Consider the following 20,078-nt stretch of genomic DNA (forward strand, 5'->3'; position numbering starts at 1 on the left):
TAGACAATTGCCCCCCAAAGGCCCCGGCGGCAATCGGCGGCAGGACCGGGCTGGGGCCAGTCCCAAGGCCTTGCCGGGCCGCATCCGGTCCGCGGGCCGCAGGTTGCCTACCCCTGTCCTAACCCCTGCTAGCTTTCCCTCCATTTTTCTTGGATGGATCAGTGCAGTCTTCGTGCCTACTGTGGTTGTGACTGCTTAATACATGACTCACCCAGGCTGGTTAAAGTGAGCCCAGAAGCACAAAATCCACAGCAGAGTTGGCAAAGCTCACCTGTTCCCTTTTACTGCAAAGAACTGGGGAAAAAACCGATACGTAGCCCAGCTTTTGATGATCCCCTTGCTTAAATGGAAGGAGGGTAGGCTAGCACACCTGCATTGCTAACTTGTTTTAATTGGACTTTATTGAAAGAGCTTCCCATATCTCTCTCACCTGTGATATTAGGAAAGCTGCAAAACAGCGTTATGGAGATTGTGGCCACATTGCAGATTATTAAAATACACTGTGAATGATAATGACCTTTTCCTCCTGTTTTGTTCATCCATTTTGTATAGATGTGTAAACGATCCAAGCAGGAATGGTTTATCATGACTTAAGAACCTGAGATTATTCCCGATAGCATCCAAGCAAGCCAAGATTGTAAAACCAGCTTTAAAGTTGGGCTTGCTATTGCTTTAGGAATTTGGGCTTATTTGGGAGCCATAAAGTAGAGTTATGCGTTTGGATGTTACGCTGAATTACCCATGCCAGACATTTTGACTTGCTCATGCAAAAGGAAGGGACAAGGGAAAAAGTCTTATCTATTGCCAGATGTGAACATGGCAAATGAGTTGCTGAGGAACAAACCCATGTGATCTGTTTTTCAAACATTCACTTCTTATTTCAGCAGCTCTGGCTAAGTGCTACATATTTTTAGTACACAATCTTAAAAATTTTCTTCAAACTGGCGCTCTCCTGTTGCAATGGAGTGCAGCTCCCAGTATTTCTCGCTATTGGCTGTGCTTGCTAGGGCCCAGGGGGATTAAGTTCAAAACGTCTGATGGGATCCATGTTTCAGAAAGCTGATATGATGTTTGATGTTGTCTGCCTTCAAGTAGTTTGGAACTTATGACAAACCCTAAGGCAACCTTATCATGAGGTTTTTTTTCAGATGAGGTTTGCCCTTGCCGTCCTCTGAGGCTGAGAAAGTGTCACTTGGTCAAGGTCACCCAGTGGGTTTCATGGCTGAACACAAAAGTTTGCATGCCAAACACAGTGTTTAAGCTAGCTTCTTCGTCTCATGGAAGGTTGTGGTCTCCTGAGACAAGATGAGCAACTGGGGTAGGTTTGTGGCAATTTTTCTAACTCCAAGACCAGCTGGGGGAGACACACAAAATGCCAACTAACAAACAAAACTTTTGAAGCGACCAGAAGTCCACATCTGGTTTTGAAAAAGTTGTATTTTTTAAATGTTAAACATAGGAACATCAACACCATCCTGAACCATTTAAAAATGTGAATTGCTGCTCATGAATTATTTCAGGACGGGCTATTCACTTTTTGGGCTGGGAGACAGAAAAAAGGGCAGTGTGGGAAATCCAGCGGAGCCAGAGGCCACAAAAAGATCCACGAATGTACACACTGTGCCAACTGTTGATTATTTTGGATTGGTTATTGAATATTGACTTAACACAACAGGAAATTTGCTGCTTAACTGATCTTGCCAGTGTGAGGAGGACTTTACCACTCCCTCTGACTCCTAAGAATTTGAGTGGGTGAGGCCTGGTGCTAAAATTCTTCTTATCACTTGCCAGCAAGTTAACAGATGACTAGCTAACTTTGTGGATGTTTGTGTCCCTTAGTAAGCTGCCTTAAGAGACAGGCCTTTGTATTTACCCCAGGTGTGTGTCTGTATTTGCCATACGTTTTTGGACAGGAGGAGTTGAAAAACTTAGTTATTACTAATTGGACATATAGGGAGTCTATACCAGTTGAAAAACCATAGCCTTAAAGAAAGGGTGATGCATACAACATATGTCTCTTACTCTGCCAGTGTAGTGATATGGATTCAGCTAGCACCACAGAGAAAGCATGTTGTAGTGGTTTGAATCTTGGACTATGATTCCAGAGACCAGGGTTCAAATCCCAGCTCAGCCATGTACACCCACTGGGTGATCTGCACAAGTCACATTCTTTCAGCCTCAGAGGTTGACAATGGCAAAAAATTTATGTGCTTTTAAACCCCATGATAGCAGTGTGCTTATGATTTCTCAGCTAAACTGTTGACATTTTGCCACCCATAGTTATGGATTTATATTTTAAAAATAGAAAATATGCTCATGTTTTAACATTCTGATAATGACACCTGGCACATCTACCATGCTTACTATTTATAATTCACAAAGTCATCATAGAGAAGTATGTGGAAGGGAAATTAGCTTTCTCCTCCCACCCTTTGGGTAGTCTTGAGACCTTCTGTTAATCTGTAATCTTTCGTTTAGATTTCTGTATTGTGCTCTACTTGGAGCTATTCTTGTACCAAGTTTGGAAGCTTCAATTGGTCCAAAATGCAGCGGCCAGATTGGTCAACGATACATCTAGGTTTGACCATATAACACCCGTGTTAAAATCTCTTCACTGGTTTCCGATCATGTTCCGGGCGCAGTACAAGGCGTTGGTTATTACCTTGAAAGCCATATATGGCTTGGGCCCGAGTTACTTGCGGGAACGCCTCTCCCTACATAATCCGCCCCGCACACTCAGAGCATCTAGGAAGTATTTACTGGAATATCATAATACCAGGTTAATGACAGCTTCCCATAGGGCATTCACTGCTGTGGCTCCTAAATTGTGGAATGACCTACCGGAAGAGAACGGTCTTACTACCACTTTAGATGTCTTTAAGAAGGCACTTAAGACGGATCTCCTCCGGCGGGCTTATCCACCGGATCTTATATAAGAGATGATGACGAAATGCTCCACTCCTGACTACGATTGTTTGATTATCTATAAAAACTTTGTCATTTTATAGAATTAATAGGAATGTTTGTATTTCAGTATTAGTATTTTATTGGTTGTATTTTGTATTTGTATTGTATTATTTTACTGATGTAACCCCGCCTCGATCCATGGGAGAGGTGGGAAATATAAATAATAAGTAAATAAATATAAATAAAATTATTATTATTATTATTATTATTATTATTCCTGTACAACTGGATACTGGCTGGAAATGTTCTTACGCAGATAGCAGTATGCACACTAACACACATTGCAGGAAAAGAGGATGTTTCAACGGCTCTCTAGAACAAAATGAATGATGTGGGCTGATTTGTAGGAAGTAGATATTGAGGATGTTTTTGCCTTGCTATGAAGTAAATGGATGGTGTCCATCCTTTGATCTCTGCCATGAGTGACCTCACTGGAACACTATGCTCCTGTTTCTGTAATTCATCCCCTTGGGATAGAAGCTGTCCAGCACATTGCTGAGCCCTCTGTGTTGATCCTGTTACCTTTTAGCAAGTTTACATCTGTTATACTAGCTTTCTCTTATTTGGTACCCTACTTGACATATATGAATACAGCTCCCATTATCCCTAGTCACCATAGCTAGGGAAAACCAGGTCGGTCATGTTATATAGCACAGCCTGCCTTAAACAGGAAGCCAAAACTGAATCCAGCTCTAACAAGCATGCCCATACAACCCATGAATTCACAATAATGCACATGTTGTGTCCATACTTTACACCTTAATTGTGCATCAAAACTTGTAAAGTCCAGTGGACTCTTGGTATCTGCTGGGGTTTGAATGCTCATGTCCCATTAAATACTGTGGCATAATAAAATGGTTTCCCTTATATAAAATGGCAAAATCAAGGTTTGCTTATTGGAATTTATATTTTTAAAAAATATTTTCAAGCCATGGATAGTTGAATCTGTGAATTAAAAAATCCGTGGATACAGAGGGCTGACTGTATAGTCCTTCATTTATGAATCAGGGTTCGAGGGATGTTAGCTCTTTGCCTTCCTGCTTACAGGTTTGTAAGTGATGCTGTAGGAAGAAGATGAAGAAGGAACAACACCTAAAAGTAATTGTTTAAGATGCTTTTTGCCACCCTCTCCCTTTCCACACATTTGGCATGTTTTGTTGAGAAAATTCTGTTGTTCTGCATATGAACTCAAGAATCTTAGTGGCACATAGAAATGTGAGTCAACATCCAGTGCTTGCCGATTTCATACACAGGAAAAGCCTTCTTCCTGCATGTGTCTTCATAGGTTATAGACCCTCTTCCCTTCCCCATGCCAGTCTCAAGGAAGAGTGCAGAAAGGCTGAGTCAGCATCGGCTGCCTCAAGACAAAACATTCAAAATCCTGCTGGCTTCTAGTAAGATACAGTCATTGCATACCAATACCTTGGAAACCTGGCAGCCATCTCTGCTTTTCTTTATTGTTTTTGTAGTCTCTGGCTTGCTGGCCCCCAGGTTTCAAGGGCTTAGGCGCCTGGCTGTTCCTGCAAGAATGTGGGCAAACAGCAGGTGATGGTGGTGGTGGGTGGAATTCACTAAAATGAAATGGCAGAAGGAAGTTTTGATTTTAGTGATTTACTGTTTCTCAGCCCCCCCCCCCCTTCCTTCTGGTCAGTCTTTTCTTACCTGTTGCTATACTCCTAGTAAATATGCTACTGTCCACTGTTGCGAGACAATGCAAGATTGAGAATTTATGCAAAAGATTGCATCATTTAAATCTTTGCTTGTTGTTGTTATTATCCACCGTCGAATTGATCTTGACCCATGGTGACTCTGTAGATGAGACATCTCCAAGATTCTCTGTCCTCTACTGCTCTGCTCAGTTCTTGCAAACTCATACCTGTGACCTCTTTTATGGAGTCCATCCATCTAGCATGCGACCTTCCTTTCTTTCTGCTTCCCTCCATCTTTCCTTGCATTATTGTTTTCTGCAATGAGACGTGCCTTCTCATGATGTGGCCAAAGTATGACAGCCTTAATCTAGTCATCTTGACTTCCAGAGAGATTTCTGGTTTGATCTGTTTTAACACCCATTTGTGTGACTTCTTGGCTGTCCATGGTATCCTCAGCAATCTTCTCCAGTACCACATTTCAAATGAATTGATTTTCTTCCTAGCCACTTTAACTGTCCAGTTCTTGCATCTATACATGGTAATAGGGGATACAATGGCTTGGACGATTCTAACTTTCATGCTCAGTTGTATATTTTTTACATTTTAGGATCTTTTCTAGTTCTTTCATAGCTGCCCTCCCCATTCTTAGTCTTCTTATGATTCCTTGACTGCAGTCCCAGCTCCAATCAATGTTTGATTTTAGGTATGAGAACTCTTACTATTTATGTTTCTTCATTGTCTCGGTTGAATTTGTGTGAATTCCCCATGGTCATTATCTTTGTTTTTCTTATGTTCAATAATAACCCTGCCTTTGCACTTTCTTCCTTGATCTTCCTTAGTAGTTGCATTAGGCCTGTGAAATCTTTGCCAGAAAACAAAATTTAAAAGACTGACCCCTGTGGCTAATACAGTGTGCCCACGCCGTACATGGGCTCACTATAGGCGGACTTGAGGTCACACGGACAGCAAGCCCTAATATGGTGAATGGGGTGCACGACCCATTCAAATGAATGGGACTTAATCACACACAGGATTTTCCTTATGATGCAGAGGGGGTCCGGAATGGATCCCCGCATAAGGCGAGGGTGCACTGTATATTTATTATGGCAGATATCTTTCAAACTAGTGAGCCTGTTTCAACAGATGCCTAAAGTGACATACTCAGTTGGCAGAGAAATTGTAAACCGGGGAGGCCAAAAGGTTGCATGTACAACCCATGATTTCTAGAGGTGATTTAGCTCTTGGCTTTTTCTCTTTTTCAGATTCCCCCCCCCCCCCTAAAAAAAAAAACTTCAAAAGGCCTATAGCACTATTCATCTGGCAAAGTTAAACAAACAAAAAACTCTTAGGGGGACATTGATTATGTTTAGTTTCAACCTTGCTTTGTAGACTTCTGTTGGCGCTAAACTGAAGAGTGTTCTTTGAATTATGTTGCCTGTTGCTATAAAAAGCATGTTATCTGCATGAGTGGTACAAATGTAACTTGATACAGTAAAATGGTTTTGAAATATGGGCCAAGAGGACATGTTCTTTATTTTGGAGCAGTTGATCTGAAAAAATTCTACTGTATATATGCACTGAGCAACCCATACTACAGGCAGTTTCTTACTTCTTTGCAGCTAAGATCTTAAGGACCTCCCTAACTGGTTTTTCATCATATGTATATTACTAGAGGCCAGACTCAATTTACCAAGTTAAATCAGTGGCTTCATTGAATGATTTACAGCTTTAATCAGGGTTAAGGCCAGAAACCTTTGCTGATGTTAAAAAGCTTCATGTCTATATCTGGCCATAGTCAAGAACTCAGATTTCCATTTTAACACGGTGGTTAAAGAGTTTCAAAACACATATTAAAGTCTCTTGCAGTGAAAATACTGTAAAAGCCATTCATGAAAAGCAAGTTTATTTTTCTTCATCTTCCTAAGATATAAACACAAAGCCCACCATTTCCAAAAAGGATATTATTTTCTGATAGGCATTCTGTTACTATATTTATCCTTCATGGAAGGCTTTCAGGACATTAGGAATTGCAGTGGTATTCATTTGAGTAAACATAAACAAATAATGCCATTACCATGAAGCCATAGATTCCTGAGATTTTGGTAATTCTTCCTTTTTGTTAATTGCAGCAACTGCTTATATATACCACATGGGGAGGTACTTTTCATATGGGGGGTGGGGGGTGGGGTGTCTGCTTGTGAGCCTAGCCTAGAATTGTGTCTCCCCATTCCTTTACCAAATCTATCTTCTGGAGTGAGTGTGCCTTTATCATTATAAGCAAGCCAGCCATAAAGGAGCTGCTTGCTCATTGCTTGAAGTCATAAATAACAACATGGGCATAAATGTTGGCAATTGCATAGCAAGCAAAAGACCAGAAAGCACTGACACACTGGAATGGCAAGAAGGATAAACTGTGAAAGTTTCCCTTGGCTAACTCCCTGTCAGGAGCAAGAAAAACAAGCTAGAAAGAATCTGAAGAAGTTGGATCTGAGCTAAGCTATTCCTCTGTTCCAGTAAAAATACTCTTATTTTTAAACATAATTCCAGTTTATAGGAGCTGTGCTGCTATGGCTGGAAGTGTTGTCCAGTTTTTGTCTCTGTTCTGTACCATTCTTGAAGATGGTTGATGACACCCTAATCCTTCAGCATGGACGAAAATCCTTGTTTATAGTATCAGAGACAAGCTCTACTAATAGATATAGCTAGACATGGATGCTGATGGAAACAGTTGATAAGAAGTGCCTAATTCATGCTGGATTAATGGGAATAATGTGACATCTAGGCTGCAATTTTATGTGCATTTTAAAAGGAGTGGCAGAGTGCATGTCTATGTTACAATTCCCATTTTAGGAGTTAGTCATTCCCTTTTGATCAGGCAGGTGTGACCATTTATACCAGATAAACAGTTAACAGGCAGTAATTCATATCTGAAAGCTTAAGGGTAGAAGATGGGTAGGCATGACTTTGCTTTATGTTAAACTTTCCCCTGGTACAGCAGGACAGTATCAAATGCATCCAGTGCTTTCTATAGAAATCTGGGTACAGCTTTAACGCTGACTTTCAGTTATAGAGAGAATGTGTTTAAGTATAATGGTTCCCCCAACCCCAGAATGTTTATTAGAAACTTAAATTTCTGGCCTCATGATCTAGACAACTCACCTTGTTGTGAGTTGCTCACTGTACTAGAATAATGCACTGTGGATTAAAGAAGTTTTATCCACTTGAAAATTATTAGGAATGTAGGAAGATTCTTCAATATGATTGGTCTATCTTACTTGCGTATTGTCTGCTATGAATGACAACTAACCTTGGTTTCTGATACGAATCTTTCCCCAATGTGCCTGGAAATGCTAGATCTCCATGAACAGTATGTGCTAAAATATTTTTTTTATCCTTAGAAAGTTTATAAAGAGATTCCAGAGAGTGGAGGAAATTTGATTGCTTGTGTCCCTAACCTTGCAGGCGAGTGGATGCAGGACTGGCAGCCTTTCAGATGTGGCTGGACAGCAAGTCTCAGCCAGTCTAGCCAGTGGCAAGGGATGTGTTTGGGGGAGCACACATTATCCACATCTGCCCTAATCACTTTATAATACTCCCACTCATGAACATTTCGGTAGTGTCAGGATATAATCCATCAACTTAAAATATTCCACATATGGCAGTAAAATGGTTCCGAGGTACTGAGCCCTGTGTAAGGCAGTGAGATGAAAAATATGTTTGGCAGCTCCAAACAGTTGTCCAAGGCTCTTGTTCTAGGTTGGCTAGAATTTGAGCAGGTGAGCCCCTGTTAGGGGCTGACAATAAACTGCAGTGTTTTGTTTCTGGTCTCCACTTGTATTATTTTATCAAACCTCTGTGTATGTATGCGTGTCTGCACCTCATCTCACATACTCATGGTTTCTTCTCACATATTCATTGTTTAGGTCTGAGATGGGGAAAATGCAGCCCATGGTCCATGTGTGGTCCCAGAGTCCACTTTTATGGCTTCCCAAGTCCCCTGAACCCTCAATTTTTTTAAAAAAGGACTGATTTTGAAGTGGGAATCATTTGAAAATCATAACCAGAGCGTCCTCCTCCCAGTGTGTGCAAATACACAAACAGTCCTTGAGAACCCCCACCCACTTTCAAATACCATCTTTTAACTCCATTTATCTTTCCAGTCACAATTTTAAAGGAGCAACAGGGAGAATAAAGTATTTGGGTGTGCTCAGGTGAGGATGCAGCCTGCAGGGTGGGGGGTTGGAGGATGAAAAATTGACCCCTCTCACACACAGTTGCCCAAGCCTGTTATTGTCAATTATAAAAATTAAATCAAGTAACAGAAATGTCCTGTGCAGAACTGCTAGTAACTGTATTCCAGTTAGGGATGAACCCTGGAAGTCCTTCCTTTATAATGCACCCTGAATCAAACTCTGAAAGTTGTCCACACTGGTATGTCTTCATAGGCATCAGTACAATGTTTGATGTGGGTTTGGTTGATAGGAGCACATTTGCTTATGAATGGGTAGGCATAAACTAAAATGCTACGGTCTTCAGTCAACAGCCTGCCTGTTCATACACAGAGTGTAATTAGAACAAATAGTGGTTGTATCTTATCCATGCACAGTCATTTTCATGGTTGTTTGTTGATTATGAGGAGTGGGTGTCCCTAATTCTTCCCAAGAGATAAAATTTACAATTATAGTACTGTGGATTTTCTGGTCATGAGACGGCAACTGGAAAATAGATTCAAAATTCACTATTTTAACATCTTCTCTTTCAAAATACAAATACCTAATTTTTGTTTGTGTTGAAGAAACCCTTGGAAGTGTTTGTAAACAATGCTGAGCAAAATGCAGTGTGTGGTAAGGGACTAAGCATCATTTCTAGTCATGGGTTGTTTGTGCAGTGTCATAGGCCTCCATGTGTCTGTGAAAGTGAAGTAGATAAATGAAAATTGGTGACATTTGCATAATGTTTATGTGTTGGTGAAAAGTGACCCCTCTCTCTCTTTTTTCTAGATCACTGATGGTCATGGATTAAAACCAGGGATTGTTGATGAGCAAAAAGACAGCCAAGGAGACAGGCAGACTGGAAGGGAACAGCTGCCAAGGAACCAGGGAGGGCCAGTGGCTAAGCTGGGAGCATGGAGGAGAGGAACAAGGAGAAGATGAACCAGGCCCATGTCCTCTTTGACCGATTTGTCCAGGCATCAACCTGCAAAGGGACTCTGAAAGCCTTCCAGGACCTATGTGATTATTTAGAACTGAAGCCTAAGGACTATCGTACTTTCTACCACAAGCTCAAGTCCAAGCTCAATTACTGGAAAGCTAAAGCCCTTTGGGCCAAGTTGGATAAGAGAGGCTGCCACAAAGACTACAAGAAAGGAAAAGTATGCGCCAACACGAAGGTGGGCATTGAGAAAGCATCATGTATTAGATTTACTTAAATGTACAAAAGTGAGTTGCATACTGTATGCAAGTTACATGGAAATGAGTTATACTTGAGAGCTAGAATTTTCCAGTTGGCTTTCGATGTTCATTCTCTGCTATTATTTTGTGAGCAATGTGATACAAAGAGAGTTGGAATATTGATAATGACATATTTGACTAGAATTTCCTAGAGTTTAAGTGGAAGTATTTAGAATCCCAGATTTACTTTCTGTTTACTTAATGCTTGCTTATGTTTTTTTCTTATAGTGGATTGATTGTAGCTAACAGTTCAGAAATCTAAACCCTTAAATAGATGCAATAGTAAATGTGTCCTTTTAGGAAACATCACAAGATTTGAGGGTTTTATGGAGAAACTATTGGAGGACTTACTAAGCTTTATAATATGGATTACTCAATTGTACTCTCTAGTTATGAAATTTATGTGTAAAGGTCTCATCACAAAGGTTCCATGTTATGTGAAGTCAGCGCATACATAATTGTGTTGGAGACAGTTGAAGTTTTCCTGGATGATCAAGTAATCTACCTAAATGAATTAAACAACCCTTAATTACAGTGTTTGTTCATTGCACCCATTCTGTCACTTAAGATATTGGGGTTTGGGGATTTCAGTGTTTTGATTCTCAGCTATAAACAATCAGTTGCAATCTTCTGTATGCTGTTTACATCATAGCATATATGGACCAGTGGATGTATTGTTCAATGGGTTCACTGTGGTCAGCATGACCAGACTCTCTGTCAAAACCCAATAGGGATAGACACAGTTGTAAAAGAGAATAATCAAATAGAATTTTATTAATACACAATGAGACCTAACAATGACCCTTGAATTATTTAATCATTTGCACCCTATTGAGTTTTTCCCACCCCCACCTCGCAACTGTCCTATCTCTATTATAGGTTTTCCCCTATCTCTAGGCCATCTTTCCACTATCTCCCGCCAGTAAGAGATAAGCCTCAGTTTTGTGACCTTTCTCCCCTCCACCATCCTCAGCCTACTTGTGAATGGAGCCCTATTCACAAGTGAAAGTAGGAAACATTAGCTTCTCCAGGCCACTTTTTTGTTGTCCCTCGGGGTCTTGATGCCACCACTGCCAAATTTATCAAAGTAGGTGCAGCAACAAAAAGTACTACTTTTCTTTTAACTTGGCCACTGAAATTTGGACAGCAAATGCAGCCCCCGCCTTCACATTAGATTTATTGTAACCAATTTGAAACAAGATACCAGTGATGTGAATGCTTTATTTTGCAGCCTTGTTAGCATACCTGAGCTGACCAGTTAGCCTCAGAAGCACACTTCCTGCATACCTTGTTTTCATAGAATCATAGAGTTGGAAGAGACCGCAAGGGCCATCCAGTCCAACTCCCTGCCATGCAGGAAATCCAGATCAAAGCATCCCCGACAGATGGCCATCCAGCCTCCGTTTGAAGACCTCCAAGGAGGGAGACCCCACCACACTCCGAGGAAGTGTGTTCCACTGTCAAACAGCCCTTACTGTCAGGAAGTTCCTCCTAATGTTGAGGTGGAATCTCTTTTCCTGCAGCTTGGATCCATTGTTCCGGTCCTGTTCTCTGGAGCAGCAGAAAACAAGCTTGCTCCCTCCTCAATATGACATCCCTTCAAATATTTAAACAGTTTTAAAGTACAGTGGGCCCTTGTTATACTCTGGGATTGGGTTCCAAGATTCCCCGTGGATAACAAAATCCATGGATGCTGTCCCATTAAATATAATGACATAGCAAAATGGTGTCCCTTATAAAAATGGGAAAATCAAGGTTTGTGATTTGAAATTTATACTTTTTTGGAACATTTTCAAACCGTGGATGCTTGAATCCGTGTATAAAAAATCTGTGTATAAGAAAGGCTGACTGTAATAATGCTAGTTTTAAAGCTATTTGGGGTTTTGTGTTTTGTTTTGTTTTTGTTTTGGATCATCACATCATCAGCACAAAGGTTTGGCAACAGGGGGCTGAATTTTTCCCCACTGCCCAAAAACTTCCAGAACTTGTCCATCATTGTTATAAATCTTTAGTAATGTTCTCTGAATGCTTTCAGGTTTAGCTACTATACACTGGTGGTATACATTCACTATTATTTCATCTTCCTTTGCATATATTCTTAAGTAAGATGTAGCCCATTTGTCCTTCATTTCAGCAAAGGAATTCAGGAATTGTGTGGAAAAGAGAAGTGTTGTTCTGAAAATTAGTTGTGTTTATCATTTGGCATTATGGCAACTTAGCAATAAATATGATAAGAAAGGGGCGCGACAGACGGGCAGCTCTGTGCCACCCCTGTTTGTCCCGCATCATTGCCGCAGCCACCAAACGGCACGGCAATGATGCACTCCCTCCGAGGAGCAAAAAAAAGCTGCCTAAAGCAGCTTCCTGGAAGGGGTGCGATTGACGTACGTGTGTGGCCCAATTGTGTCACTTTCTGCCAGCACCATTTCAGTGCTGTGTGATGCTTGCACCATCATGGCATCACCCGTGTGGATGGCAGCCAGCCATGATGGCAGCGTCCTTGCAGACTAGGGCTGCTGAGCATGTAAATTCCCAGCGTCATCTAGCCTTAGTTCGCGGTGAGGATGCCGCAAAATGCCCATTTGTACTGGGCCAAAGTTTTTACTCTTGCATTTAATTGCCTATTATAGGAATTGGTTAAACTGATTTTTAGTCTTAATAAGAATCTGTTAAATTTTTAAAGGACTATTTTAATTTAAAAACTAATACACACTTCAATTACTGTTTCTTCACATTTACCTTTTAAAAATCATGACTGTCTGGATATAAAAACTTCCATTTTTTACCAGCAAATAATCTTCTGTTTGTGCTTTTTTTTTCAAAGAGATGATAATTAAATAATTCACTGAAACTTTTATATTGCAATATGCTGCAAGGCAAGATACTGCTGGCAGCAGTTTCTCTATCTGCTGTTCTGAAAAACGTTATGTACCAAAGATTAATAGAGTTCACAGTGTACTTTGCGAGTTCCATCTCTTGCTAATGCTGCCTGTTCTTCCTCTCTTGATACCCTGGCTTTGGCCTTATCTTTTCTATCCTGTTTGGATGGATTGGTGATCTCACTTGCCAGTATAAGTCTCCGACTTAAAAGTTATGAACTGGATTGAGAATTCCTACTGTCACCACTGAGTGAATCCCCATTTGCTGGCCTCACCTCAGCTGCAACAGAACTTCTATAAGAACCAGTACCCAAGTATGGACCATCTCTTATACTTGTATCCTATAGTACCTTCAAAGGATCCTGGAATGAATAGATGGATATGGGACATTCCTTTTTATTTTATTCTTACTATACTGGTTTTGTTTGTGCACCATGTTAAGACATGGCTTATTTTTATTGTACTATTGACAACAAACGAAACCACAACTTACTTTCCCTATTTCTGGTATGTTTTTGTCTCCTTTCCTTATTTTGGTTGTTCTTGTTTCAAAGTGGACAGTAGGGAAAACAAGTTGGATCCTGGGTTCCACTGTAATAACAAACCAAAATTTCAACAAAGCAGAGCTTATAAACCAACACACCATTATGCACTTTTGTTACTGTTTTTCACTGGCTAACAAACCATTGTTTGTTTGAGAAGACAGTTGTAGATGTAACAGTGAGCTATCATTTAACAAACTACAATTTGGATTGCCCTTAAGTTTGAACCTGGATACTGTAAAATAAATGAAAGTGGGGATTTGGGGATCTTGCTCTGGACTCCAAATCCCCATAAATGGAACCGCTTGGCCAACATCTGTTCTATACATGTAGAATGAAGAGGTGGTAGGATTATGACATGATAGAACAGATTCACCTCAAACATACTGTGCCTCTGGTTTTACATCCTCAACATGCCACTCAGCAGAATTATTTTGAGTGGTGAGAAGCTTGTTGGGATTAGGACTAGAGAAACCAGCAATGTAGTCCTCAGTTGCCTGCTGTGACAAGTTTGTCAGACACTTCAAGGAGAACATATCTGATATTTGCCCAGAACTTGACTTCATGGTTATTGCAGAATCTGAGGAAATGTCCAGTGCTCTGTCTGCTCAGATTTCTTGGGATCAGTTTCAGTTTTTGTAATCTGATGATATGGACAAGGCTCTTTAATAGATTATTCTAATACATGTAGGCTTGACCCTTGTCCATATTGGCTAATAAAATCTAGCAGAAATGGATTGCACAGGTAGGTCCAGGAGGTGGTAAGTGACTCACTGTACTAGGGAGAGGTGCTTGCTACCTTGAAGATGGCACACTCTCTGCTTCTGCAGCTAGCACCAATTGTTAATTCCCCCCTTTTAGCCAAGATGCTTGTGTGTTTTGGTGGCTGGGAAACTTCAGACATTCTTGGAATAAAGAGATTAACTGAGCCCATTTCAGTCTGGTTTCAAGCTGGGGCACAGTGCCAATTTTCCCTTGGTTGCTCTCGCTGACAGCTTACTTGACATAGCTTGGGAGTACTCCTAGATTCATCTTTGTCATTTGAGGCACAAGTGCACTCTGTAACAAGGAGTTCTTGGTGCCAGTTCTGATAGGCTGTGCCAGCTCCAATCTTCCTGAACAGGGATAGTCACACTAGTCCATACATCCTGTGTAAATTCCCAGTTAGAGTACTGCAATGCACCCGCTGTAGGGCAGCCCTTGAAGATGATTTGGAAACTACAGCTAATGCAGAATGTGGCTGCAAGATTGCTGACCAGAGTAGTGTGTAGACAACATGTTACACTGCTCTTAAAGTAGCTGCACTGGCTGCCAGTTTGCTTCTGGTCTGAATTCACAGAGCTGATGATGACATTTAAATCTTGGGATCTTAATACTTCAAGGAGCACTTCTGTCTATATGTCACTGCCGAGAATTGAGGTCTTCAGGAGGAACCCTCCTCTATGCCCCATCAGTGAGGACAGTACACAGTGGGAGGATTCGGAAGAAGGTCTTGGCTGTGGTGCCCCAATTATGGAATGCCCTTCCCTTAGACCTCTGGCTGGCACCAGCGTTGGTTTCTTTTTGCTGTGAAGAAAAAACATGGCATTTTATTAAAGCCTTCATAAATTAATTTATTTCAGAGTATACATGTACATAGTATAAATTGTAGTTTTTAAAATGGTTTTAACAGTTACTTTGAAGCTTGCTTGTTCAAATTATTTGTACTTTTAACCTGGAAGTGTTTTAAATTGTATAATGCACTGCCCTGCGACCCTGCAATAAAAGGTGGTCTAGAAGTGTGTGTTTATTCTTACTCTTACTAATAATAAGAATTTGCATTGTAAATTAGGCACACAAATGTGCAACTTATCTGCTTTAGTTTATCAGAACCATCACATATGGGAAATGAATGTCATAGTTTTGAAACCTTGCCATTATCTGGCACAAACCTAAAGTAAGCCCTGCAGATGACTGGCTTTGTTTTACTTATGCATACTTCAACTTGAATGGCGATGCTGTCTCTCCTTTGTATGCTGTAGAAATCATATTTTGCTGACATGGCTGTTGTCAAATATGTTGCTCGACATCTTGGTGTTTGTTGTATTTTAATGCATGTTGGGGTAAATAGACACTTCCCCCCTCACTGTTGCACATATGATGGAAATATCCCCTTTATACCAAGCCTGTGAACTTGTTTCTTCTCTTTCAGTGTCTCATCATTGGGGCTGGACCCTGCGGCCTTCGAACAGCCATTGACCTCTCCTTTCTTGGAGCAAAGGTGGTGGTGGTAGAAAAGCGTGATGCCTTCTCTCGCAACAATGTTCTCCACTTGTGGCCATTTACTATCCATGACTTGCGGGGCCTTGGCGCCAAAAAATTTTATGGCAAATTCTGTGCAGGAGCCATTGACCATATCAGTAAGTGCACCATTCTTGTTTATCATAGCAGACAGTGTATAGACGATAACTGCTATCTGGACCGTTAAGCTTGATTAAACAGCCTTTGAAAATGCCAGGCAGTCGAGAAAATAATATTTACAGCCTTTCCAATGTGTGTTGGGTTTTTTGTTTTTTTGTTTGTTTGTTGTTTTGTGGGTGGTGGTGGTGAATGTAACGGTCTTGAGCCAAATAATGGCTAGTCAGCTTTCTATCCTTATGACAATTCCTTTCTCCAAGAGGCTTAATAGTCTACAACTAAACACAGGGAAAAGGATGGCAGGAGGGGGAAAGATAGAGACTCATTGCTCTGTTACCAACTTTATCTTTGCAATGACCCTTTGAGGTAAGTCAGGCTGAGAGATAGCAAGTGGTCCAAGATAACCTAAGGCGGGTTACATACTGCCGGATTGCGGCGGTCTCCCGCCGCCGCCGCTTGCAGCGTCCGGGAGCCGCAGCGGCCAAACTGCGCGGGTCCTGGACGCTCCGAGGAAGGAGCGCGGAAATCGCGCTCCTTCCTGGGCCCCGGAAAAGATGTCACGAGGCGCTAGTCGCGCACTCGCGGCGTCACTTCCGGGGTGCAATGTGTGGACACACAGCATCCGCTAAGTCAATATGGCGGCGGCCGTGTGGAACGGCCGCCGCCATTTGTCATGGACTCTGTAACGCGCCTAAATGAGCTTCATGACTGAATGGTGATATGAATCTGAGTCTCCCCCGGTCTAGACCAGTACTCTTAACCACAGCACCACACAGGTTCTTATTATCACAAGAGAGAATATGAGTTTTAATAGATCTGTTCAAGCATTATATTTAACAGTAAGCCACGCATGGGTGTGAAACTGTACTGGGCAGCTCTGTCTTCCAAGTTATTTGTGTCAAGAAGCTTTATACCTACATGTTTGTAACATGAATGTTTGCAGCATAGGGGGCTTGCTGTGTTCAGCTGTATGGGTAAAGGACCCACCATGGATGGTTTCTATGCAGACATGACTATTGAAATCGAAACTACTTGGTGATCCTATTTGTTAGGCTTGTCATTGTTGCTGTGTGCCTTCAAGTCATTTCCAACTTAAGGTGAACTGTCATTGGGTTTTCATAGCAGGTTTCTTCAGAGGAGGGTTATTATTATTATTATTATTATTATTATTATTATTATTAAGCTTTATTTATATAGCGCTGTAAATTTACACAGCACTGTACATAAAACCATTTAATTAGACGGTTCCCTGCCTTCATGCTTACAATCTAAGAAGACACGACACAAAAGGAGAAGGGAATGGTTGAGGGGAAGGGGATCAGGTCCAGCATTCTTCTCTCCCTCTTAGGCCTGGACCAAGGCAGATGGACAGATGGAGGGCTCTGTATCTTAAGGATAGGCCTGATGGCAGGGTTGCCATTGACATCTTCTGGGGCTGAGAGAGAGTGTGACTTGTCCAAGGTCACCCAGTGAGTTTACATGATTGAGCTGGGATTTGAACCCTGGTCTCCAGATTCATAGTCCAGTGCTTAAACCACTACTTCATGCAGGATCCTATATGTTAGGTTTATTGTTAAATATAATGCCTGAATATGGTGAGTGATTCCCCTAGCTCTGATAAAGCAGATCACACCAGAGAAGGGTACATTTAAGAAAGAATTTCTAGAAGGGAAACTGGTGTTGAAACATTGAAGGAAAAATGAAAACAACCAAGTCTTGTGATAAGCCGTGTTGTAATAAATGTGGTGACCTGTGAAATGCCACAACATTTTTCATTATTCGGGAAAAAATAATGGGAAATAATTGTTTTCCAGTGCTCTATTCTTAAATACCACACAACATGAATGGGTCTTTTCTCTGACTCCCTGATTAACTTCCCTATGCACCGTTGCCTTTGGGCATGTTCTTTCAAAAATTCTGCTGTATTAGCCATTCAGGAAATATCCAAGGGTGCTTTAATTTGCCTTACTGATACTTTGACAGCACTTTTAGCTTCCAAAAGCCTTTTAGAGGATTGCTGGTAAAGTTTAGCAACAAACTTTAATAGTATGCCTATTTCAGTTGATGGGAATGGTATAAGAGATGTCTTTCTTGCAGGTATTCGTCAGCTCCAGTTGATACTCTTGAAGGTCTCCTTAATCCTGGGTGTTGAAATCCATGTCAATGTAGAATTCCAGGGACTTCTCTACCCTCCTGAGGATCAGGAGAATGAGAGTAAGTACAGTTGGTGTTAGTGGCAGATGAGTGAAGATGAGGCTTGTATTGCTTTGAAGATGATCACTATGTTCTTGTGCTATCATAGCAAAGTGAGTGTTGATTCTGCACAGTTTTTCCAGTAATCCATGGTTTTCTTTATTATATGTCTCATGTTTCTTCCACGACTTAGGCAGGGACCATATGAGGAGGGGAGGGACAAATGGCATGATTAGCTGCTACTTACCTGTTTAGCATCAGACTGTTGTGTTATTGTTGTTATTGTTATTGTGTGCCTTCAAGTAATTTCTGTCTCACGGCAACCCTAAGGTGACCTTACCATGGGCTTTTCTGAAGCTGAGAGTGTGACTTATCTAAGATCACCCAGTGGGTTTCCATGACAGAGTGGGGATCCAGACTCTGGTTTTCAAAGTTGTAGTCCAGTGTTCAAACCATGTTGCCTCCTTAAGCTGCTGCTATGTCCAATGAAATATTATTTGAATCTCTATGAGTGTGCAAAAATTTGGTAAATGTTATGATAATGTACAATTTATCCACAGGGATAGGTTGGCGGGCGCAAGTTCACCCAAAAACACATCCTGTGTCAGAATACGAGTTTGATGTGATCATTGGAGGAGATGGAAGGCGCAACACTTTGGAAGGTAACCATTCAGATAAGTTTATTTTGCTAGAGATGTGGGGCTGTCGTTTGACAATTAAGGCACATGCTTTATATGAAGGAAGCTCCAGATTAATTCCCCCAGTATTTTAAAGTATTGTGGGGAGTAGAAGGGGAAAGACTTTTCACTAAAATCTTGTAGAGCCAGTGCAAGTCAGAGCAACTAGGTAAGTGAACAACAGACTGATTCTGTATAAAGAGGCTTTGTAGCTCGTAGTTTATACATACAGAATTGCTTGAGTTTAACTGTATTGAATAACTGAGACTGTGCTGTAAAATTTTCTTTCTTAGCAACTCTTTTAGCTATTGTAGGAAATACAGCCTTTTCCAGTAGTGGAGAGAGGTACACCTCCTCGCTGCTCCGGTAGGTAGGACCAACCAATCAGACCTTTTGATATTTTAGACTTAGGAGTGATGTAACCCCTTCCAACCCAGTTTCTTGTCCTATATTCAGCTCTAATTTAGGACAAAGGTAACCACAGAAAGCAGATGTTTAATTATTTCATTATTGTTGTGTGCCTTAAAATCAATTCCAACTTACGGTGCCCCTAAGGTGACCCTATCATAGATTTCTTTTCTTTTTCTGCAAGATTTGGTCAGAGAGAGTGTACTATTGCGTTTTTTGAGACTGAGAGAGTATGACTTGCCCTCTGGGTTTCCATGGCTGAGTGGGGATTCAGATCCTTGTTTTCCAGAGTCCTGGTGTAATTCTCAAACCATTATACTGTGCTCGTTCTAATTATTTTATTATGTAGAATTGTATAAGCATGTATATGTCTTATTATTATTATACAAGTAATACTTCTAAATCTTACTGTGTGAAGCAGCTGTGAATTGTTCGTTTATTGCAGTTGAACTACTCCCAGATTTTCTACCACTTTTTTCTTAACAGTTCCCCAGAGGCATTCCTTTAGTATTTGTACCTCTTCTCCCTTTATTTGATAGGCCCTCTTGTTCTGAGTGTATGAACCCAAGAACTGTTTTGTTCCTTATCTGTTCTGTAGGTTTTCGACGAAAAGAGTTCCGTGGCAAGCTGGCAATTGCCATCACAGCAAATTTCATCAACCGCAATACCACAGCAGAAGCCAAAGTTGAAGAGATCAGTGGTGTGGCCTTCATATTCAATCAGAAATTCTTCCAGGATCTGCGAGAAGCTACAGGTTAGTTGAAGTATCCTAAGGATAAAAATATGACACGTCTATCTCCATTTTAGATGTCTTACTTTTTCATGGTTTTCTTGTATTCCTGGAAGTGGCTGTTGTTTGACCTTGTGAGTTTTGGACACGACACATAGCACGTAGAACTATTTTGACAGCAGTATT

General features: G+C 41.0%; 1 protein-coding gene across 3 annotated transcripts in view; it reads left to right on the forward strand.

The window, feature by feature from the left end:
* MICAL3 (microtubule associated monooxygenase, calponin and LIM domain containing 3) overlaps positions 1 to 20,078 on the forward strand; it is a 235,761-nt gene that overhangs the window by 95,843 nt on the left and 119,840 nt on the right. For all 3 annotated transcript variants that reach the window (XM_089527728.1, XM_089527729.1, XM_089527730.1), the window contains exons 2-6: positions 9,617 to 10,005; positions 15,679 to 15,886; positions 17,982 to 18,098; positions 18,638 to 18,739; positions 19,761 to 19,916. In XM_089527728.1, the coding sequence (XP_089383854.1) occupies positions 9,742 to 10,005; positions 15,679 to 15,886; positions 17,982 to 18,098; positions 18,638 to 18,739; positions 19,761 to 19,916 (847 nt within the window). In that variant the 5' untranslated portion in view covers positions 9,617 to 9,741. The remainder of the gene's footprint in view (positions 1 to 9,616; positions 10,006 to 15,678; positions 15,887 to 17,981; positions 18,099 to 18,637; positions 18,740 to 19,760; positions 19,917 to 20,078) is intronic.

The sequence above is a fragment of the Sceloporus occidentalis genome, unplaced genomic scaffold (genome assembly GCF_023333645.1).
Source record: "Sceloporus occidentalis isolate IW3139 unplaced genomic scaffold, rSceOcc1.0.p SCAF_5, whole genome shotgun sequence".
In the NCBI taxonomy this organism is placed as follows: domain Eukaryota; kingdom Metazoa; phylum Chordata; class Lepidosauria; order Squamata; family Phrynosomatidae; genus Sceloporus; species Sceloporus occidentalis.